Genomic DNA, 24,247 nt, shown 5'->3' on the forward strand with positions numbered 1-24,247 from the left:
CCCTTCACTCGGAGGTCATCAGAATGCTCTTCCAGAAGTAGGGAGCTCCCCGAGTGGACTTGTTCGTCACCAGACAGAACAAAAAGTGTCATCAGTTTTGTTCTCTCCAAGGCCTCAGCAGAGGTTCACTATCCGATGCATTTCTCCTGTCTTGGTCAGAAGACATGATGTATGCCTTTCCTCCAATTCTGCTTGTCAGCAAAGTCCTCTAAAAAATCAAAAGGGACTAGGCATGGGTCATTTTGCTCACCCCAGCATGGCATCGCCATTGGTTCGGCATGCTCATGGACCTGGCAGTTGCAGCCCCGTGGCCACTTCCCAGCTGCCTGGATGTACTCTTGCAGAATCACTGTTGACTCCTGCACTCAAACCTCACCTCTCTCCACCTCACAGCTTGGATACAGCGTAGCTGAATCCAGAGGAACAAGCCTGCTCTAGTCAGGTACAGCATGTTCTCTTGGAGGGCAGAAAGCCCTCCACCAGAGCAACTTACCTGGCAAAGTGGAAGCATTTCTCCTGTTGGGTGTTAGAGCGGAATATCTCCCCAACTCAGTTGTCTCTGCAGTCCATCCTGGATTACCTGCTTCACTTAAAGTTCTCGCCTTCTGTTCGATCAAGGTGCACCTGGCAGCCATATCGGCCTTCCATCCTTGCATCCAGGGTAGATCGGTGTTCTCGCATGAGATGTCAATCAGGTTCCCGAAAGGCCTTGAAAGACTCTTTCTGCCAATCCGGGACCTGGTTCCCCAATAGGACCTCAACCTAGTCCTCTTCAGGCTCACGGGTCCGCCCTTTGAGCGTATGACTTCTTGGTCCCTTTCCCACTTGTCATGGAAGGTTGCATTCCTTGTAGCTATTGCCTCAGAGCGACGTTTCCGAAATTAAAGCCCTCACTTCGGAGCACCTGTACATGATATTATACAAGGACAAAGTTCAGCTGCAGCCCCATCCGCCCTTCCTGGCAAAGGTGATATCACACTTCTGTGTCAATCAGGATATCTTCCTCCCATTTCTATCCAAAGCCTCAAATGACCAATGAGGAGAGGCGGCTGCATGCTCTAGATGTAAGGCACGCCCTGGCGTTCTACCTGGAGCGCACCAAGCCCTTCAACAGATCAATCCATCTCTTTATCGCAATAGCTGAAAGGATGAAGGGCCTTCTGGTGTCCTTTCAGAGGATTTCTAATTGGATCACCACCTGCATCCGTACTTGTTACGAGTTGGCGCAGGCTGTGCCTCCACCAGTAGTGAAGGCTCACTCGATTAGGGCTCAGGTGTCTTCGGCTGTCTTTCTGGCGCATGTCCCTATCCAAGACATCTGCAAGACCACAACGTGGTCTTCGGTACACATGTTTACAATGCATTACGCCATCACCCAGCAAGCCAGAGATGATGCTGGATTTGGCAGAGCTGTGTTGCAATCGACACATCCATGAACTCTTACCCGTCTCCGATGGTGCTGCTTGGGAGTCACCTACAGTGGAAAGGACATGAGCACGCACTCGAAGAAGAAAAGACAGTTACCTTTCGTAACTGCTGTTCTTCGAGATGTATTGCTCATGTCCATTCCATGACCCAGCCTCCTTCCCCTCTGTCGGAGTTCCGTCACAAAGTAACTGAGGCAGGGAGAGCTGGCGGCACCCCTTATACCAGCGCATATGAGCGCACCTCCAGAGGGTGCCAGAGCCCATCCCCTATGGATACCACTGAGGGAAAAACTTCCGGCACCAGTGCATGTGGCAAGCACACACATCTACAATGGAATGGACAGGAGCAACACATCTTGAAGAACAACAGTTACCAAAGGTAACCATCTTTTCATGTCCCACTCACCAAGAGGACACTTCAGGAAAATGTTGTAAATAAAATGTGTCATTATTTAAATTAAGCAAAATAAGCACAGTTAGGAAACAAAATTTCAAACCTGGGTGTATCGAGGAAGAGGAATGGTCTTGTGTTTAAGGTATTGGATTGGGTGTCTGAAGACTGAAGGCCAATTCTCAGCTGTGCCACAGACCTTCTGTTTGATCTTGATCAAGTCGCTTAATCACTCAATGCCCCAAATCCTTACATGCAAAATTAGGATGATGCTTCCCTACTTCACAAGGATGTTGCAAATGTACTACATTGATGAGGACCTTAGAAGCACCAAGGGGGAGAGAGCTGGACATGGAAATCATATGTATGCACCTTAATAAAAAGTGTCCTGACTTTTAGAAGTGCTACAGCACCCATTAACACCAGTAAGAGTTTGAGTTTTTACTACCTCTGAAAATGTAGGCATCTAAATGCAAATTGAAGTGCCTAATGTAAGATATGAATGTTTGACAGTATTGGGTCTTATTTCAGATCTAATAAATGAGAAAAACATTCCATTCACAGATGAGGGGGTCAGAGTTTGATCATTAACAGAATATTAATAGATTCTTACTATATTCGTCCTGCTAGATTAAGTTCAAAATATGTGCACTAGCAACTAAATCATTCAGTTTAATAGTGAATATTTTATTTTTTGATGCAGAAGGGGACTCTTTAGACAGCTATTATCTAAACATTTAGTACAGGAGTAAACTGAACTAAGAGCTTTAGCATTGTTTGTTTTATCGTAAAAAAATAAATGGTGCAATGTGCTCTGCCTCTCTTTGTTCAATTGATGGTCCTTTTGATTTAGTTTTCAGACAACTATTATCGTGCTGAACTGATTGACGCACTAGCCAACTCTGTAACTCCTGCAGTCAGTGTGAACAATGAAGTTCGAACTCTGGATAATTTAAATCCTGATGTTCGACTCATACTTGAGGAGATTACCAGGTTCTTAAATATGGAAAAGCTTCTGCCCAGTTACAGACATACCATTACAGTCAGGTATGATTTAATAATTTCTAAAACGTATGCAAATATAAAGAGAGAATAGACCTACTCATGTTTAATTTTTTTTTTAAATTTCCTACATCCTGCTGTTAACGATGTAATCAAATTGAGCTTACTGCCCCTAGCCTTATGTGATGTGTTCTCTTTATTTTAAATACACAAAAAAGGGCATTAACAGAATGCAGGAAAATATTTTTTGGCATAAGGACACTAAAAGGTATGCAAAAACCATTCTTTCATTTAAAAAATACTGCAAAGTATGTAAGATATTTTTAAAACCATAGAATTAAGAAAACTTGAAAATATCAGGAAGAAAATTAAAACCTCACAGAACAAATAAATGCAAAAACCAGTGTTAATGAAACTTTAAGGTTGAAAAATTAAGCACTCAAATAATCAAAATCTAAAAATATATATATTTTAATGGCAATGTTAAATTATCACATTATGTATCCCATATTTATTAGTCACAGTAAATTTATGAAGATTATGCAAAAGAAACAATTGGGACAATATATAGAATACAAAACATAATGGGCCAAATTTTCTGCTGGTGTATGTTGGAGCAGCTCCATTGAAGCCAAGATGAGTGAATTTGCTCCGGTAGGGGTATTTGGTCCAGTGTTTCTATCTACTGTATAAACTCATCTTTTATTAATTTCGTGTGCCTACAGCCCTGACAACTATAAAAACCCATGGTGGTATAGTAATTTGGATAGTTTTATCCTAGAAAATTTGCAGTGAAGTTTAATTAATATAATATTGAAGAAAATAGCTTTATTCACAGTGATTGATATTCCAGAAACTCACTGCAGATTGTCTTCCCTCTTCACCCCCACCCTCATCTAGCTGTCTGAAAGCCATTCGTGTACTTCAGAAGAATGGACATGTCCCCAGTGATCCTGCTCTCTTTAAAACATATGCAGAATATGGACACTTTGTGGACATCCGAATAGCAGCTTTGGAGGCAGTTGTTGATTACACAAAAGGTAATTTAAAAAAAAATTTTTTGATCACTGCATAAAATTCACACGCCAATGCAAAACCTGAACAGTGACCTCAGTAATGTTAAATAGAATAATTTTTCAGATGAAGTGACGCCATGACAGTAGATGAGCCAATGTGTGGATAAAAGAAAGCACAGGATTACTAATAAGGTTTTTGCCCTTACGAGCATGAGTTCCATGAAGTTCTGATGAATAGTGCTTTTCATTATCTCCTGAAGATAGAAACAAATGCCTTATGGAATGTGTTTTTGATGGTATGGTAGGTGATATAGAAAGCTGAAGAATTCCCTTTACTTATTTTCAAGATTTAAAGAATTTGAATGAGTAGGGTGTTTCTTGATGCATCCTTAGTTTTTGTTTTTGCTAATAGGTTATAATTTGCCATTTGCAGGCATATTGGGTTATTACTAATTGGAAGGCAGAGGCTCGGCTTGGCTGGCTATTTGGTTGATTGTGGTTTTCCACTCCCTTATGTGGCTTATTTATAGCATGTTTCCATTTTGAAAAAATTATTTGCTTTTATTTATTTATTTTCTTTGTTTAAAGTGCCTATAATAGATCTGAGGTAAGGATTCTTAACGCTTGAAAAATATTGTGTAACTTTCTTCTTAACCATCATTTGAAATGAAAACACCGCATTAACAAACTTTCCAGAGGCTATTGGAAATTAAGGCTTTAATGATTTATGCAAATGCATAGTTAGTACTAGCTTAACCTGTTCATTAGTCAATATTACTGGGATCTTGTCTTCCTCTGTGCACAGATTGGCGCAGCTGTAGTATTTGCAGGTTATTTGCACCCAACTGGCAAACTCCCTGAAGTTCTGTCTCTGCAAACAAAAGTGGTCAGGGGTGTTCTAGGCCCCCTACTTATTCCTTTACAAATCGAATGCTTCATTTTTTTTTCAGGTAATAGTGAGCTTCCCTTCTCTTTTCTCATTTACTTTCTCCTTCTGTAGAGTGCATTTTGAGGTATTTTCCCCCTCATTGACCTCTGATTGGAGTCTCTTGTTTCATGAAGGGCGTAGAAAGCTTAGGCTCTCAGGTTCCTGATGCCAAAGTGAGACGAACAACTGTCAGAGCTTTTGAACTCTTGTAATTTGAGGTACCTGCTTTGGAAAACAACTTTTTTTAGTTGCTACATCTGCCAGGAATGTGAGGATCTGCTGGGTTGTTGTTTTTGGGTTTTTTTTTAAGACTATTAGAAGATGTACTGTATCAAAGGCCAGACTTGTCTTTGCTCCTTATAGTGTCATCTAGTTACCATGTAAATTTCAAGAGTGGATCAAAAGCATTAATGTCAATCATTTAAGTCTGGCATAAACAGATTACACTACATGGCAAATGTCAGAAGAGCCCTATTATATTTCAAGCACAAGAGCCTTTAGTTGTTTAGTAAATAGAATAGACTTGCTTTTTAACAAGGAAGATGGGGTACTTTATTTCTGTACCCTGACACTATTCATATAGAGAAGTTGCTTTTCAGACAGTCCACTCCATAATAAAAGGTCATTTACAAAACTTGCTTTATTAGCAATCCTAGGAATTGCAACTTAAATAAGTTTGATTTAAACTGCTCAAAAACATTGTGAGCTCCTGCTGCACAGTTTAATTTGCAATGATTTAATAGATATTCCCTTAATGTTTTTTAGAAGCTGAATAGCATGTTTTCATCAATTTGCCTATGTATTATTTTTGGATAACCCTGTGATTTAATGCTAAGGGAGACAAGGAAAACTAAGTTTCTTAATTAAGCAGTATTAATTTTTCTCCATATAAAGCTATCCTCATATGTGATGCTCCATCCATCCTCTACTCCACTTCAGTCACTTTCCAAGCAGAGTGCCCAGAATGTGAGCACAGGGAGCTGAGGAACCTATGTGATATTACTATTTAGAGTGATAGGCTGAAGTCTACCTAACATGCAGACACAAGACCAAATTATCAGTGCTTAAAGTATTCAAAAGTCTTAAAGGAGCAACCAAAATTAATAACTCCTTTGTGTAAAAGGCACTGTCCTTCTTTGAGTATGTGTCAGTGTGGATCCCACTCAGGGTGAAAGTAAGCCAGAACGGGCCCGTATGGTGTACTGGCAAACAGTGGCCGCCGGAACTGACATTAAAACTTTAACGTTGCTGCCCCTTTTGCCCCCACTTCACCCACCCCCCCCGGCCACTGACAGTAGGGGGGCAAAAGGAGCATCTGCCTCGGGGCCGGTGATTTAAAAGGGCCAGGCAGCGCGGATGGGGTGGCTTGGGGATGCTGACCGGAGCCAGCCCCTGTACTGGTAAGAGTTGAGTGTTACTTTCACCCCTGATCCCACTGTAGGTGTGCAAGTCTCCATCAGAGCCATGTGTGAGTCGTGTTCTTCTTTGAGTGGTGTCCCTATGGGTGCCTCACTTCAAGTGCACATGCACCTGTGATCAGAGATTTTAGGTAGCAGTGCCCCTTTGGCCTGTGCCTGCTCTCTACTCTACCTCATGCACTGCACCATGGCTATAGAGAGCTGTACAAGTAAACTGCCCTCAATTTCTTCTGAGCTGCCTCAGCCTGAGACGGAGCCTCAACAGTGTCTAAGTCGAGCTTACCTCAACTATAATTTTTTTTCATAATTTTACTTACCTTAGTTATAGTAGTAGTAATTATTATGGTTAGCTGTAGTTAAATCACAACACCACCACCACAAATCTTGTGAGGATTGTTGTTGTTTCAGTTTTTTTTTCCTTGCGCGGACCTATAGGTTGTTGGGAGGGTATGCCTGGCAATCTGGGTTTTAAATGTTGCCTTTTGTGCTAGGAGCCTGTCCTGTGAGCAATGGGCACTCCTGATGTACCTGTTCCTTTGGAGAGTCACAATTCCCCAAAAGTGTAATTTTTGCCTGTCCTTAAAATCAAGAGCCAGAAAGAACTGGGAGATTAAATTGTGCCACCTCATGATGGAGCGCTCCCTCCATCCCGTTTCTGACCCAGGCCAGAGGACCCCACCACCTTGTATACCAGTTTCCAAGGAAGTCGGCTGCCTCAGCCACTTCATCACAATACTCCCCTGGAGTTTCTAAGATGAAGATTCAAGAATCTTCTTAAAAAGACTCTAGGAAACAGAGTTCAGGTTCCTCAAGTAGTGAATCTACCTCAAAGAAACCCTTGTTGCTGATTGAGACAACTACTTTGGTGCCTATCGGTTCCCTACTCAGTACACACGAGGCTGCAGATTCCTCAGGTACTGCGACCACCACTTAAACCCAAAGAATCTAAGGGTTCCAGCTCCGGAAGATCATCGGTGCCATCTGGGAATCAAGGTGGCAAGGAGAAGACGACCACCTTTAAATCTGTTCCAATAGAATCACTCAAGCTCTTGGTATCTACCAATTTGGTACCACAGAAGACCAGACTATCATCTGGCAGGCACTTCTCGGAGTGCATAAAGCCTTTGGTACCATCCATTCCTTCTGCTACAATCACCTCTGCTCAGGCCGCTGCCTTGGGACCGAACACCATTTTGGCAGTGTTCCTCTAATTTTTCCCACCCATGTGCGGAATGAATTTTGTTACATGCACCAATATGGGGGTTATGTGTGTCACAGCACAATAGGGTGACACACATCACCCCCATATTGGTGCACGTAACAAAATTCATGTGGCAGGGGTGGGGCCGAGGGGTTTGGAGTGTGGGAGGGGGCTCAGGGCTGGGGCAGAGGTTAAGGGTGCAGGGGGAGTGAGGACTCCGTCTGGGGGTTCAGGCTCTGGGGTGGGGCCGAGGATGAGGGGTTTGGGGTGCAGACTGCCCTGGGGCTATGGCAGGGAGAGAGGACTCCCCCCTGCTCTCTCTCTCTCTCCCCCTCCCACCCACCAGCTCTCTCTCTCCATAGCAGCACCTGGGCTGGGGAGGAGGGATGCCTCTCCCACAGGCGCGCCAGGTCCGGGCTGGGTTGGGACTGCGGGAAGGGTGCCTTCCCACAGCTGTGGCAGGTCCATGCTCGGGTTGGGTTGGGGCCATGGGAGGGGCCCCCCGGCCACGGCAGGTCCAGGCCAGGCTGGGTTGGATCCCGGGCTGGGGGAGAGGAATCTCTCCCCACCACAGCCCTGAGCACCTGCGCGGTGCTTAATAGGCTGCTGCGCAGCTTAGAGGGAATTTAGCATGTCAGTTAGTGCAGGAGTTTAGATTTTCATGAGACCTTTTGTGATAGAGATACCTCGCTCCCCTTTGTTCTGTACTGGTCTGTTCATGGTACTGAAGACCTCTAGGTCTCCAAACATTTACTCGGTACTGATGGAGTCATCACCTTTTTCTACCGATGCGCCACCCCTATAAAGTGATATTGAAGAGGAGGAGGAGGATGGGAATTTCTCATCAGTTTCTCTGATTTAAGTTCAGGGTTCCCCTCCTCACTGTCAGAGGAGTATTAATATGGAGACTTCTACGGAGAAGGCGCATATTCCAGAAAGACACCCTCAAGATCAATCCCAGTGGTATGAGCACGCTTGGATGCCCCCAACTATACCAGATGGGCCTCCTCATTGTCCATACTGGGAGCCATGAGAGGCATACTCCCAACAATTCTCTAGGACCCCCACCCCTCCCAGCATCACTCATCAGCACAATAGAGGTAGACTATCCCCATATCCCTTCTCTCAAAGGCCCAAAGTACAAGAGACTTTCAAGGAGCAGGAGGCAAGAGTGGACGAAGAAGTCACTATGCCAACCGAAACCTCTTCTTCATCCCCAGATGAAGCAGTCATGCCTGCCCCACCAGTCCTGGCTGATGACTTCAAACAGTTCCAGGACCTCATTAAAATGGTACCGGACTCCTTACAGATACCATATGATGAGGAGTTTAAGGAGTCATAACATAAACTTCTAGATAGTCTGCCTACAGCATTATCTGCCTGAATTGCATTCACTACCTATTGATAATGTTCTGCTCTGCTGGATCCTCCAAAAGTAATATCTCAGCAACAATACCGCACACTTGTAGAAGGGCTGAAAAAATGTATTATGTTCCATCTTTCTCAATTAACGTCGAAGTCAGCACCACGCTAAATCAATGCTGTACAATAGAGATCAGAAGCATCTTGATTTATTTGGTCACAAATCCTGTTCGTCTGAGGCTCTGAAGTTTAGGATCACCTACTGTCAGGTGTTGATGATATGATTATATTTCACCAATTACTCAAAGCTCAATTCGTTGAGCATTTACCACCAGAACAGAGGGATCAATTATAGGAAATCATTAAAGAGGGTCAGCCGCTTGCCAGGACATCTCTGCAGACTCTCTGGATGCTACTGACACAGGTGCTTGCTTATTTCTATGGCAGTAATCATGAGAGAGGCTTGCAGGCTTCAGCTCTCAGGATTTTGGATTGAGATCCAGAATACAGTTAAGGACCTTTCCTGCAATGACTTAAAACTGATTGCAGAGAATACTTACAAGTCTCTGCATACTTTGATTCCAGGGCCACTCTACATTCCCGGGGAATTTACACACGTGCACATAAAAATAAATGTAGTAAGTGCCAGACAGCACAGAGATCTTGTTCTGTTCAGTTCTCTGACTCCCCAAGACCTTCTGAACCCAAACGAAAAAGGCAGAGGTTCCAGAAAGAGACTGTCTGCCATCCAGGTATCAACCTCACAACCCTCATCATCAAAACACCAATTTTGATTGTTTGGTTGAGGTTCTGAATTACTCCCCCTTTCTCCTTACCAGCTACAACAGTTTGCATACCTTCCTTGCTTCAGGGGCCTTTCTCACTTCCAACAAGCTTGGAATCATATCACTGTGGACAAGTGGGTTTTGGAAATCATATCAGCAGGATACTCCATCCATTCTACTTCCCTGCCGCCATCCCACCCACTTTCACTGTCCCCCTTCAGGGCCCTGCTGCGGGGACAGAGGCTGAGTGAGCCAGAGCCCCTCTCCCCACACATCCCACCTCACCCCACCCCTGGCAGCCTAGCCCAGGCAGGGAGCAGGCTATCACTGCCTCCCAGATAGGCTCTCAGGCAGACGCAGCTCCTTCCCATACCCCACCTGGCTGCCAGGGAGAGTGGCCGAACGTGCCGGGGGAGTGGGAGGGGAACACGCAAGGAGAGAACAGAACACAACCCCCTCCCCACAGGTAACATATGGCTTGGAGAGTATGGCGGCCCTGGGCTGGATGCAGGGCGGGGTGGGTGTCACTGGGCGGGGGAGACACACGTATTTGCACAGAAACAATTAGTAAATGCAGTTGAAATGTAGAGGATGCTATCTCGATAGATAAGTAAAGCCACTGCTGAGCAAGTAACTACATATTGTGGGTGGTTGCGAATTAAATAATGTTGTGGCACCCCATGAAAATGAAATAAGGAAAACAGTTGAGTGAAGATTAGCCTCTTTGAATTTGTGTATTTTCATATGTTTACTTTATCCCATACAATTGTTTTCTTTTTCTTTTGAGTATTATAGGGTAATTAAATGGATACAGTCAAATGATTTAAGCCTCTACCTAACCTACTAATTTAGTTCCTAATCATAAACCAATCCATGTACAGTATTTACTCTAGGAGCACTCGCTAACACATTCATGATTCGGTCACTGACTTTTGAAATATTCAAAAACGGTTTGATAGAAAACAGGTTATAAGCATATGGAGAAGAGTATGTTCACAGTTTTGTGTATAAATAAGGCCTGTAGTCCATGTGAGTATTTTCCTAGCATTATTGACAGCTAGACATCTATCACAAAACTTAAGGGATAGTTAGTGTCAGGATAATATTTTCTATACTCTTCTGAATGAAATATACTACAGGATTATATTCTCTACATACTATTCACTTTTTAGTGTGTAATGTTGAATACTGAAGAATTTTTGCTCCTTTTAAAAAGAAAATGTCATTTTAGATGTATCACTAGTATTAATCTATATTGCCCTGGAAATGTCTGTTTCATCATTTCTGATACATTTCAGTCATACTACAGCTACAGATAATCCCTGGTGATTCTATGTAACACATATAGAATAATTTTCTAATTGGTCTTTGCTTCCTTCTCTAATTGTCTCTGCATACTATTAACAAGTGATTTAATTTTTGTTATAGTTGATCGGAGTTATGAGGAATTACAGTGGTTGCTTAACATGGTTCAGAATGATCCTGTACCTTATGTAAGGTTAGTATGTCTACAAAGACTCAAAGTCAGCACTTTTCACTAATATTAGAATTAGTGCATAGAGTTCTTTGGCCTGTGTTATGCCAGAGGTTAGGCTAGATGACCATAATGGTCATTTCTGGCCTTAAAATCTATAAATATTTTGTGAAAATTTGTTTCCATTAATTTGTAAAATACCACCAAAATTCATCTTTGATGTTTATGGTAGTTTATACTTAGCAAAGTGTTTATGATTGTTTAACAATCCATAACTAAAAAAACAACATTTGATCAGTTTTAGTCTCAAACTACATGAATTTTCTGTTTTGTCCTTTGATTTAAGAGGCTTTCCTACAGACAATTGGCACATGTAAATCTAATATTGATCTGTTGCATATAACAAATTGTTTTTTTAATCTCAAATGTGTATAAGTGTGTTAGGACTGAATGAACATCCATTATGTTTGGCTACCAAAGAGTATAAAACAGTTGTTAGACTGTAGGTGGGGTGAAAGGATAACAAGTGAAAATGTTGTGGTTACTTGATAATTTTATCTGATTTAATTTAGATTTAGCCAATGCAATACTGTATATATTTTAGCATGGCAGTCTCTGATCTTCGTTTCCCTGCTCCTCAATTCTGTCTGTTCCTGATTGCCAATGTAGTAGTACTGTTCTTTAAGATGAATAGACTTAGGTATTTTTCCTATTTATCTTTTAGGCTTCCTGTGCAAGTATAGTTACTAATTTCCCTAGTCCTAGGAATATATTGCTGTTATTCTTTTTAAAGGTAGATTGATCTAATGGGTCAAATTATACCTGAGATAAGTAATGGGCAACATCAGCTGAGGAAGCAGAATATTTTTAATTGAGTCTCTCAAAGAGATGCTGTCAATTTGCATTTTTATTAAATTTTAAATTCCAGTTTCAGATAGAACACCCACTTTAAAAATTATATCCTTAATATAAAAAAATCCCTTCAAATGTTAAAGGTTTTTCTGTTCCCATATTTATATGGGTCTTTTCAACAAGGGAGAAAACTGATTATTTAGGGGAAATGATGAAAATTACTATTCACAATGTGTTGTCAAAAGCATAGTAAACAATCTGAAAAAATACAGCGTTTTTTTGGTTTGTTTTTTGCTCACCGCTGTCAGGTATTGGGGTCATAGGCAAAATATTCAGACAGTAATGTAATTTCTAAATTGTTGGCGTCCCTTTAAAAAGTGAAGAGTGAGTCTTAAATGTTTTTACTGATTCCTGTCATTTGGTAACAAGTTTAAAAACAAAATTGAAAATAAATATTTATTAGAATGTGAAGAGAATATTGACCCAGTACAGCTCTGATTAACTTACCTTAGAGCATAACACGGCCTTTCAAATTGTCATGAAAACAAATCAGCCTAGATACAAAATCACACTTTCCCTTTACCATAGTGACAGGTTTCAGAGTTGCAGCCGTGTTAGTCTATATCCGCAAAAAGAACAGGAGTACTAGGCTCTAAGGTGCCACAAGTACTCCGGTTCTTTTTTCCCTTTACTATGATGAGTGATGCTATCAACTAATGTCCACCCTGGTCATGTCCTGTTTATTATCTGAAAACTAATTAATTTGGGGATGAGGTGAGCATATATGTGTGCATGTACAGACAGAAGAAAGAGCTAAAAGGAATTAAAATATATGTTTATATTAGGGGCTCACAAATCTTAATATTCGTATTCCTAATAAAAACTCCAGTGTCAAAAACAGAATTGCAGACACAAAACAGTAACTTTGGAGTCTCAGTTCATTTGGATTAAAAAAGGAACTTTTGTTTCTCTTTCAGACATAAGATTTTGAACATGCTGACGAGGAATCCACCCTTTACTAAGAACATGGAGTCTCCCTTGTGCAATGAAGCTTTGGTGGATCAGCTTTGGAAACTTATGAATTCAGGTTGAATTTCTTCTGTATATTAAGAAACTTGGAGTGGTTAGCATTCTGCATATTCTCTGGTATATAAAATGAGCTCTCTTTAGGTTTGTTTGAAGCTCAAAAATTGAGACTTTCCATTCACACTTGCATCATCTTGTAGTGATACCCAGCATATGGGATTGTCCTTTGGCACCCTGTTTTTCTCCATCCTCTGCAATTACTGAACTGGTTGCGAAGTATATTTAGCATAGACTCACACCTCGTGTGATTCTTTGATCCAAGCCTGCAAAAGAAATATTTCTTGTAGTAGGGCCAACAGTTTTCACCTTGTGTTGCTACTTCACACATTGTGTTTTTTCTGTTACAAAATGTTGGAATGTAATTTTCATATATATATATTTTTAATAAATCCTGAAATTAATTATTTTTGAATTATTTTCAATATTCAAATTGATCAAACACTTCAAGTTCTCATTAGATTAAGCACCCCCGTCCCCAATCTAAATACGTAAAATAGATTTTAGAATTTCTGTAGATCAATTAGATCTTAAGAAGTTTTACTTTAAAATTAAGACTTACTTGGCTTTGACTAGTAAAGATCCTAATGTGAGAAGGATTTGTATCTTTTGCTATTGACTTGTTTTTCATTGCTGAGGCAGTTTTGTCCAGTACTCTCAAACTGCTCTTTAACATTTGGCACAGTACAGATTACATATAAACATTTACATAGTCTTTTAGGTCATTCAGAGCTGACTGTTCTCTTTTCATCTTTATTTTTAGTGCTTGAAAGTTTACAGCTACACTCCAGGGGTTAAAGTAGGGAGACTACTAGTAGTTCCGTTTTGTAAGATTTGCCAAGTGTCAGACTCAGGAAATAAACATTTTGATGTTATCTCCAGAGAATTTGCGTTCCCTGTTTCTCAAGAGAAGTGTGTGTGCGCAATGTTCACTTATATCCATTACTTCTTTTTGCAAATAACAATTAAGATATACATTTTTGTTATATTTGGGACTTAGAGCAATTATTCCTTATGCATGAAGATGACATTCTGGTTGAATTTTATTTTCTGTAAATAAAAATACAAAGATAATTGCAAAGTGTGAGTGCCAGTACAAATGTTTGTTAAAGGCGAGATGAATTGTTAATCCACCAGATATATGGCTGCATGGTCTTAAAGCAGTGGTGCATTTAAATTTACTAAAACCTAAAATAATTACATTGTGGGAAAACAAATCTTTGTATTTTTCTGTAATCTTTTACTAACAAATATAAAGTCGATAATGCTACTGAATTCCGAAGAGTGTAGTGTTGAGCTATATTTACAGGGGTTCACATATTCTCCCAGCAGTTGTATTTAAGAATAACAGTTCTGCTGACCTGCTCTGCGAAAGTGGGACTGATGCTGAATATTGATTATCTTTTATTGAATATTAAATGGCCAGATCGTTTATAAAGAAAAAAATAAGTATAGTTCTTATCTCATCAGCATATTTTCTTGTTCAGTTTGAATGTTAGATCTGTCCAGATTTCATTGTCCCCCCCTGTCACCAGCCAATTGTTCATGCAACTCTCATCAGAAAAGAGGTGCCTGAAACTGCATAAATATATACAACTAAGTCTATTCCAAACACTGTTCGCTCCCATGGTACTTGTAATCCACAAGAATACATCTTGTAATTTTCCCCTCTGCGAGGTCTTGCTTAGCCAAATCAACATGGCAGTTGGCTCATCCTTGCCTTGTTTACCAATTTAATTTCTATTCCTGCTAGGGAACAATAAGTTTGATGAACTTGTAATCAGTCAAGTGCTGGCCGGAGTTTGCACCAAAACCATTATACTTACAACATTGTGCCAGAAGTTAGATGTTTTTTGCTCTGGGTGGTGCCAAATGTGCTTTTACCATTAGTGTGTGATGATGTCAATGCAACGTGGAGTTTTTAATCATTTCATTTTTTCATAAAAGCATTTTCAGTGTATTAAAACATTTTCTTAAATTTAATTACAAATCAGAATATTGGATTCAAGTTGAAACATAGTAGATGGTAGTCACCTTAATTGCTCCTTTTGAATTATGTCAGTGACATTTCCAGAGCGTGTGCAGCAGTTATGCCTCAGTCATGATTGGGGTTCCTCTTCTGTTAAATATCATAAAACACAGAGGAAAACATGGTTCCTACCCTAAAGACTTTTCAGTCATGTCTCTTTCTCACCGACTTACAACAATGGTTGTCTTGGACCATAATGCTTCACTAGTAACTGGAGTCTGTTGATGTTGTATGGATGTAAGAATGACTGACAGACAGAAGTAAGAACTCATTTTACTTATGATTGCAGACTGCATCTCAGTCCCTTGCCTAGAGCTGACCCTCCTACATGATGGTATTCAGTAAGATACATTATTTTTAAAAAGATATGTAGGCTTGAGAGACAATTGTGAGTGAGGTAATGTCTTTTATTGAACCAACTTCTGTTGGTGAGAGAGACACGTTCTTCTTCAGCTCTGGGTGGCTCAAAAGCGTGTCTCTCTCACAAAGAGAAGTTGAGCCAGTAAAAGATATTACCTCACCCACCTTGTTTCTCTAATATCCTGGGACTGCTACAGCTACACTGCATATGTGTAGACTTGTAACAAAGGCAAGATAATAATGATCATACAGTACAGGAGACAAGACAGGTTAGAAACATCATGACTCTTGAGTGTATAGCAAAACTGAATTGCCAGGATTTTATTGATTTGTACTACAGAATATGTGATTGGTTGAAGCTAGTTTCTGGTGTGGCAATGATTGCTGCTATTTAAGATTCTTGCTTAGTTTTACAGCTTCCCCAGACTGTAAAACTGGAAAACTTGTGCTGGATTTTATAGTTTTGTGATGTAGACAGTTAGAGAATAGGTTGAAGCAATAACATTCAGTTTATTTTTCATGTAACTCATTTTCACATCCAGACTTGTTGAGGTGAAAGGCTAGTTTGTCAATGTGTTGTTCCACTTACCTGCTAACTGTCTTTGAAAGTAAAATCTAAAATGAGATGTTAAATATGGAAACTAGTAGCGTGTGTATTTTTTATTAATATTATTTAGCGTTCTTGTGTTATAGCACCCAAAGATTCCTGTCGTGATTGGGGTCCTGTTGTGGTAAGCATTGTACAGAACATAGAGCAAGACATGCTCCCAGCCTCAAACAGCTTACAGTCTTTATTAAAAGCAAACATAACAAGTGAGTGTAACAAATAATAGGGAGGAAGGATGAGGACAGCATAAGCTAAAAATGTGTACAGCTTGATGGCTCCAAATCATTTGAACTTTTTTTTTTTTTAAGATTATCTCTACATTTTAACACTTGCTCCTCCTTGATTTTTAGGTACTTCACACGACTGGAGGCTCCGATGTGGTGCTGTGGACCTGTACTTCATGCTTTTTGGCCTCAGTAGACCTTCTTGTTTGCCATTACCAGAGCTTGGACTGGTCCTTAATCTGAAAGAAAAGAAAGCTGTACTTAATCCGACCATCATCCCTGAGTCAGTGGCAATCAGTCAGGAACCCGTGAACAATCCTAACAATCATGGACAATTGATAGGATTCCAGAGCACTGTAAGCACTGACCATCTGCACATGCCTCCCCCACCCTGCTTTGAATACTTCCACTGGCTCCCAGTTGTACTGTGTAATGAATTCAAACTTCTTGTCTGAACTTTCAAGACTTAACCCTCTGACCTTTTTTTTCTGTGTTACTCTCAAGTCTTCCAGTATAGTGTCAGCCTTAATACTCTGTCTCTTTCTCTCATTCCACCTTGGTGCCTTTTCCCTAATGTGTGGAATGACCTTCCAGCTAGTTTCCCGAGCCCACACTCACTCCTCATTTGTATCCATTCTGAAACGTAACTGTTTCTGTATCATTTACAAGACGTAAGCTTGATTCACACAGAACCTGTGATGCTGTGGTATAAAGATTTTTATCAGCATGAAAATGGGATATATTGAGTGTTTTTTTAAATATTTCCATCTAGAAACCAAGTGCCTTAGTTCCCCTGAGTCCAACTACACCTGAATACATGGCTCCAAGAGACTCATAGAAGCATCTAAAAATGTCAGATTTAAAATCTGATATTGTTTGCCTTTCAAGTATGTGGTCCCACTGGGAAGCTAGAAAAGTCCTCCTCCCAGTGGCATGAAGATCCCATTTCTAGGCCTTTGAAGATGCAGGATGTTGGATTTTAAAGTCATGTATTTTTAATATAAAAACTGCCACTAGTTCAGAACTAAATCTTGCCTAAAGTGGTCCTTGGGCAGATGTAATTATGGAGGGAAAAGTCAACATTTAGTAGAGAAAGAGGAAACTATTTTTGTGACAGGTTAATTTAAAAAAAAAATCAACTGTTATAAGAGTAAGTGCTAGTGAGAGAACTTAGTAGGCGGAAGGTAAATCACTGGTCATGTATAAAATTTGATTGTAAGCAGTTTGGGATAGGAACCTGTTCTTTTACTCCCTCTGAGGCATATAGCACACTTAGGGTAGGTCCATACTTACCCGCCGGGTCGACGCGGAGAGTTCAACTTCTCGGAGTTCGAACTATCGCGTCTAATCTAGACGCGATAGTTCGAACTCCAGACGTGCTCCCGTCGACTCCGGAACTCCACCACCACGAACGGCGATGGCAGAGTCGATGGGGGAGCCGCGGACTTCGATCCCGCGGCGTCAGGACGGGTAAGTCAGTCGAACTAAGGTAGTTCGACTTCAGCTACGCTATTCACGTAGCTGAAGTCACGTACCTTAGTTCGACCCCCCCCCCCAGTGTAGACCAGGCCGGGGGGGTAAAAATAACATATACATTCAGAGTAATGGGAAATAAATACAGAATTTTTTCTCACTAAAAAGTCCATTTTTCTCTAGTCCTTATCTTTAGAGTAAGAGTTGTGCTCAAAGCTTTTAGAGAATAAAATTATCATGAGTGCAGAAATTCAGTGTTAATGTGTGGATCATCAGAGATTCTTTGAATTGCCTCTGAAAGTTACCAACATTTGTGCAACACTTACTTATTCACATATAACTAGTTTCTGTCCTCAGATGTGCATCATGAATGTCCTTATTTATAAACGCCTCTGTAACATTTTTTGCTTGTATCTGAGCAGATAGCTATGTCTATGTAAAGGTAGATGTGGCCATTAGTTTGTAATATACTTGGAAGCAGCATACTCTGAAGAATGTGTGAGCAAACGACATCATTTCGCTATATCTGTTGTTTGTGAAACTTGCTTAAATATGTGTCTTTGTTATTAGATGTGCCTACAGCACACACAATACCTTGATTTCTGGGTGTTTATGCGTTTTCCTGCTTTAAGGAGCTAGGTAGCCTCTTCTCGGTTCCCAGAATTTGGCTGTGTTCATTTTCAAAAAAAATCACCCTAAACTGATGCTAATTTAGTTTTCTTTGTGAAATTCAAACAGAATAATACTGTACAAAAGTTGGATAGCACCTCAGGCAAACTTTCATCCAGAATGTTTCACAGACTTAAATAGTGTTAGGAGTAATAATAGAACATGAAATGAAGAGGCCTGACCAAGGATAAAAATATATTTTTGTGAAGTAAAAAGAATTTCTGACAGATACTAGAGCATATCTAGGTTGACTAGATTGTCTTTTGAGGTTTGCATGTTCTGTGAGCATGAATTGTTTGAGAATGAGAATTGTTAAATTATTGTTGTTCTGGAATCTGCTGTGGGAGGAGGTAAGTTTCCAAGGCAGAAGTTTTAATTCTAGAAAGCATGCATTTATAGCCACGTGATTGGTGTGGGACACCCCTGATTCAGAAGCGGTACACAACCTTAGTACAGTAGTAGATACTTCTAATGGTTTGGAGAAAAGGCTATGGTAGGCCTTACTTTTGTCTAGGTTTTAGAAAGGGCTAGTGTCTGTTTCTGTAAGTGTGTTTGTCTTTTCCTGTATTTTATTTTGTGTTTTCATTGTACTTTGGAAAGCCTTTCTCCTTTTTAATGCCTGTAACTGTGTAGTTTGGAACTCATTAGACTTATACATTTATTTTCATGTTCCTCTTCTTACCTTTATTTTGGTTAATCTAAGCAGTAATTTTCAAAGGGGTCTTACACACCTCCTTTTTGGAGAAAAGCTAGTATGACATCTAAAAGGAAATCAAGGACATAAACATTATATTTGACTTTTATACAACAAAATTAGTGTTAGCTTTTAAATTTTACCTCTGAAGAAGATTAATCTAAGTCCCTTGTTTAGATCAGAAACTATGATAATTTTCAACTCAGATTTGAAATGAGGAGAGTTAGTGAGGCAGATATATGTAGGAAGGCTTTTCAGGAGCTGCAGGGATATGTTGCGCACCAACAGTACCATGATTGTGAGAAGGGACAGAAGAGAGGCCAGTTCTAGATATGCAGAGGGAGCAAGGATTGAAGTAAAGAGAAACTATGTTTGTAAGAGAGGTTGGCACAAGTCCATGATAGATTTTAGGGAATATTTTTTGCTTCAACTACGGGGAAGATTCTCTTCAACTCAAGTGTGTTTTCAACCATTATGTCACTTTTAGATTTAAATATGCTTTTGCTGTCTTCTAATTTTAATCTGCTTCAGGAGGATGATCACCTTGTTAAAGAAACAGCATCCAGCGTTTCTGTTCATCAGCAAGGGGTGAAGAGGAAGGCTGATATGCCACTTGGGTCCCCATTGGAGCCAGGGCAGATACCAGAGAAGAATGAAGACAGTAAAGTTAAACTAAAAATCAGAGTAAGAAAATGGCAATTCAACTTTAACAATATGTAGGGTATTTAGTATAACAGTAAACTCTTTTGCTGAGTTTTCTAACAGCTGTAGCCTAAGAAAAAGCATGCTGTGCATATGTGTAAGGTAGTTGTTGTGATTTACTTTGGCAAAATCATCTCCCATCAGATTCTTTATTGGCTGGCAGGGAGTGAAGCTACCAATTAATGTTCTAAATGTTCATGCTGTTTCCACTGTAAATTAGAAAGAAGGATCATGAGCAAGACTTCTATATTATATATTCCTTCATTTTTGTTCATTATCAGTGACAAAAATTTGCTTCCTTTCCCCAGAAAAATAAGACCTGTTAGAGTTAATTATTAATATTACCTTATTTTTACATATTTCTTGTTGGTGTTTTAGTTCTCAAACTCTCAGGAAGAGGAGGAAATTGATATGGACACTGTTCATGATAGTCAAGCTTTTATCTACCATCATTTGAATATGTTGGAGAGACCATCAACACCAGGTATGAATAGGTTAACTTGCAGATCACAGATAGTATATGAGTCTCAACCAGTGAAAGTGTTCTTTGGGGGTTGGACTAGATGATCTCTTGAGGTCCCTTCCAATCCTAATAATCTATGATTCTATGATTCCCCCCCAAATCACTTTAGTAAACGTTTGAGGGTTGATGAAAAGCGAGTGTAGAATGGTTTCTGTGAGTCTTATATGTCATTGGGTATTCAAGAATAGTTCATTTAAATATATATTACTGTGTTCTGGTTGTATATTTTTGATACATTTCTTAGTAAGGAAATATGTTATGCTTAGAAAAAAAATGTGAATTAAAATAATAAAATAAACCGAAGCCAGAAAAACAAAGTTAGGGAGAATTAAAATAGACCCAGTCAGTGATTTGGGAAAGTTGGTTTCTGACTGTATTAGGTTACAAAAAACATAGAACAATAAAGCAGAAGCCAATGTATTCTAGTAACAAATGTATAGTGTGGCCAATCTGAATAAGTTATAACTGGAATACTTCTAGTAATAAAAACACTCAAACTGGCCTCAGAGATACTTATGACTGTTTTAAACTTGAAAAGTTTCCATCTGAGACTACCTTTTTGTTTTCTGTCCTTTAGACAATTATCTTGTAGAGTTCTGTTACTCCTCTTCTCTGGATTTTTATCTCTAAGTCAGTGTCCCCAACCTTTTCCGTGGGGCAGACTCCAGACGACTAGCTGCTGAGGACCGTGGCTGCCGGACAAGCAGCCGCCGAAATGCTGCCATGAAGCGGCAACGTCAAGAGGGATCACCGCCGAAATGCCGCAGTGAAGGAGTGTCATCAAGAGGCGTCACCGCCGAAATCCCGCCGAAATTCGGCAGGATTTCGGCGGTAGCGCTTCTTGACGTTGCCGCTTCTTGGTGGCATTTCGGCAGCTGCTTGTCCGGCAGCCAGTAGGCGGGCGCACATGGATGCCCCGGTGGGCGCCATGGCGCCCGCGGGGACCCCATTCGGGACCCTTGCTCTAAGTATTATCCTTAGATATTTCTTGAAAAACTTAAGCAAAGTTCCCTACTAAACTTCCCTTCTCTGTCATTAACAGAGAGAAATTCAGTAACTGGCCAACACTAGTTAATCTCTGTTTTCTCATTCTTCTAGCATGTCCCATAAATAATTACCAATATTTTTTCCATAACTTTGCTGAACTCTGAAAGGTGATTTGCAATGTTTACCTTTTAAAGTATTGTATATAGAAGGGCAGTAAGCATATAAGTGCAAGAGAAGTGTCATGGCTAGTCATAAAATTTGTAGGACTGGAAGGGCCTCTAATTAGGGCTATGTAATAACTAGACCATTCCTGACAGATGTTTGTCTAACCTGTTCTTAAAAACCTCCAGTGATGGAGATTCCACAGTCTCCATAGGCAGTTTGTTCCAGTGCTTAACTACCCTGATAACTAGTAAGCTTTTCCTAATGTCAAACCTGAAGCGCCCTTGCTGCAATTTAAGCCCATTGCTTCTTGTCCTGTCCTCAGAGGTTAACAAGAACATTTTTCACCCTCCTCCTTTTTAACAACCTTTTATATACTTGAAAACTGTTATCTTGTTCTCCCTCAGTCTTCTCTTCTCCAGTTCAAACAAACCCAATTTTTTCAATCTTTCCTCAGAGGTCGTGTTTTCTAGACCTTTAATCATTTGTATTGTTCTCCTCTGGACTTTCTCCAATTTGTCCACATCTTTCCTGAAATGTGGCATCCGGAACTGGACACAGTACTCCATCTGAGGCCTTATCAGTGTGAAGTAGGTGGAAGAATTCTCATGTTTTGCGTACAACACTCCTGCTAATACATCTGTGATGGGGAGTACCAGGCCCTTTGAGGCCCCCTGCTGGAGGCCTCACAGTCCTACCACACCCCGCCCCAGGAAAGAGCAGAAAAGGTGGATCCTCCAGGGCTGCCTACAAAGGCTGCAGGGAAGCATCCAATCAAGAGCTCAGTAGGCTCAGATAAAAGAAGCTGCAGGGCCTGAGCAGTTCCGTTACTGGCTGGGACCAGAAGGGTTAGGAAGGACGGGAAGGCTGTAAAAGTCTCCAGGCAAGGAGGCCTGGGAGAGACCCTGCTCAATCAGGGAACAGACAGAGAACTTCAGCCCTGTGGTAAGGGTGAAGTGGAAGGGACTACGTGGGAAGTGGCCCAGGGAGTGCAGCACCAGCAACTATCAAAAGGAAGCAACATGTGGTGTTACTGTGGGGTCCCTGGGTTGGACCCAGAGTTGTGGGTGGGCCCAGGTCCCACCACCAGCTACTGGCAGAGTGGCCAAAGCCCTGAAAAGGGGACAAGTGTTGTTTAGAAGCCCAAGAAAAGGGCTAGAATTTAAAGGGCTCAAGGACAGATCTGAAGATCCTGGAGAGGAGCCAAGTATTTGTTGAAATCCCCCAGAAGGGGACTGAACCTGAGAGGTGACTTGGCTGGAGAGGAGAGCTGGGTCAGTGAGAACTGCTGATACAAAAAGTCTGCAGGGATGAAGCCCTGGTGGCACTGCTCTGCAACAGGACAGGGACAGACTTAAAGCTAGCCCAGAAGGGGCTGATAACTGAGCCCAGAAACAGGCCTGCCCTGTTGGACCTTTTACTCCAAAAGGGGTTAGTTTATGCATATTAACTGGGTGACTTAGCCGGAGGGCTGAGCCATAGAAGACCTGCCTGATGAGAACAATGGCCAACAGGAGGTGCGAAGAAAAGGAAAGAATGCAGGTTTGCACCTGGCCGACAGGAGGCGCTCACAAGAGGTGAGTGCACAACATCCCAGAATGATGTTCACTTTTTTTGCAACAGTGTTATGCTGTTGACTCATAATTAGCTTATGATCCACTATAAACCGCAGATCCCTTTCTGTAGTACTCCTTCCTAGGCAGCCTTTTCCCATTTTGTTTGTGTGCAATTGATTGTTGATTCCTAAGTGGAGTACTTTACATTTTTCCTTACTGGATTTCATCCTGTTTTCTTGAGTCCGTTTCTCCAGTTTGTCCAGATCATTTTGAATTTTAATCTTATCCTCCAAATCACTTGCAACCCCTCCCACATTGGTGTCATCCACAAACTATATGTGTAAGCTCTATGTCATTATCTAAATCATTGATGAAGATATTGAACAGAACTGGACACTGGACCGATCCCTGCGAGACCCCTGATATGCTCTTCCTTCGTGACTGTGAACCACTCTCTGGGAACAGTTTTCAAACCATTTATGCACCCACCTTATAGTAGCTCCATCTCAGTTATATTTTCCTAGTTTGTTTATGAGAAGATCATGTGAGACAGTATCAGAAGCCTTAATAAAGTCAAGATATTTTCACCAACACTTCTCTAGTTACAAACTATAGAAATGATCCCTGAATGTCTGCCACTTCCCCCCATCCACAAGGCTTGTTAGCTTGTCAAAAAAAGCTATTGGGTTGGTTTGACACTATTTGATCTTGACAAATCCACGTTGACTGTTACTTATCTCTTATTATCTTCTAGGCGTTTTCAAATTGATTGCTTGATTATTTGCTCCATTATCTTTCTGGTTACTGAAGTTAAGCTGACTGGTCTGAAATTCCCAGGGTTGTCCTTATTCCCCTTTTTATAGACTGGCATTATCCATCCCTCCTTTTCTGCTGTTATTGCAAAGCATGGTGCATGCTGGGGCATGTCAGCTACCACCAATACTCATTATCATATGAAGCTGATCTGTTGAGTGTTGGTATTTATAACTTCTGTGTGATGTTTTGCAACATTTCATTTTCTATTATTTTACTTACTATGGGGTATAAAGTCATAAACAAGAAACTTTGCAAAACTGTGCCAAATTGTTCACAAATGGGACTTACGGGACTCTCCGTCAGCCAGCTCCATGCTCTAATGTTGTTCCATATTAAGTGTGCTGAGGTTCAGAATGAGTGTATTCTGAATCAGAGTAGAACGAGGGCCAGTTGGCCATTACTTATATAGTTCTATAACGGACAGAAATGTTAATCTGAGATTATGTGCTGAATGACGCACTTAGCCCTGCTATTTGTATATTTAGCACAGATTAAATACACTTCGT

At 40.7% G+C, this 24,247-nt stretch overlaps 1 protein-coding gene across 2 annotated transcripts in view; it reads left to right on the forward strand.

Moving 5' to 3' along the window:
• Nucleotides 1-24,247, forward strand: part of TAF2 (TATA-box binding protein associated factor 2) — a 100,607-nt gene that overhangs the window by 64,346 nt on the left and 12,014 nt on the right. For both annotated transcript variants that reach the window (XM_045006158.1, XM_045006159.1), the window contains exons 19-25: nt 2,672-2,865; nt 3,721-3,860; nt 10,959-11,028; nt 12,834-12,943; nt 16,286-16,515; nt 19,527-19,679; nt 20,076-20,181. In XM_045006158.1, the coding sequence (XP_044862093.1) occupies nt 2,672-2,865; nt 3,721-3,860; nt 10,959-11,028; nt 12,834-12,943; nt 16,286-16,515; nt 19,527-19,679; nt 20,076-20,181 (1,003 nt within the window). The remainder of the gene's footprint in view (nt 1-2,671; nt 2,866-3,720; nt 3,861-10,958; nt 11,029-12,833; nt 12,944-16,285; nt 16,516-19,526; nt 19,680-20,075; nt 20,182-24,247) is intronic.

This window comes from Mauremys mutica, chromosome 2, assembly GCF_020497125.1.
Source record: "Mauremys mutica isolate MM-2020 ecotype Southern chromosome 2, ASM2049712v1, whole genome shotgun sequence".
NCBI classification, from domain to species: Eukaryota; Metazoa; Chordata; order Testudines; family Geoemydidae; genus Mauremys; species Mauremys mutica.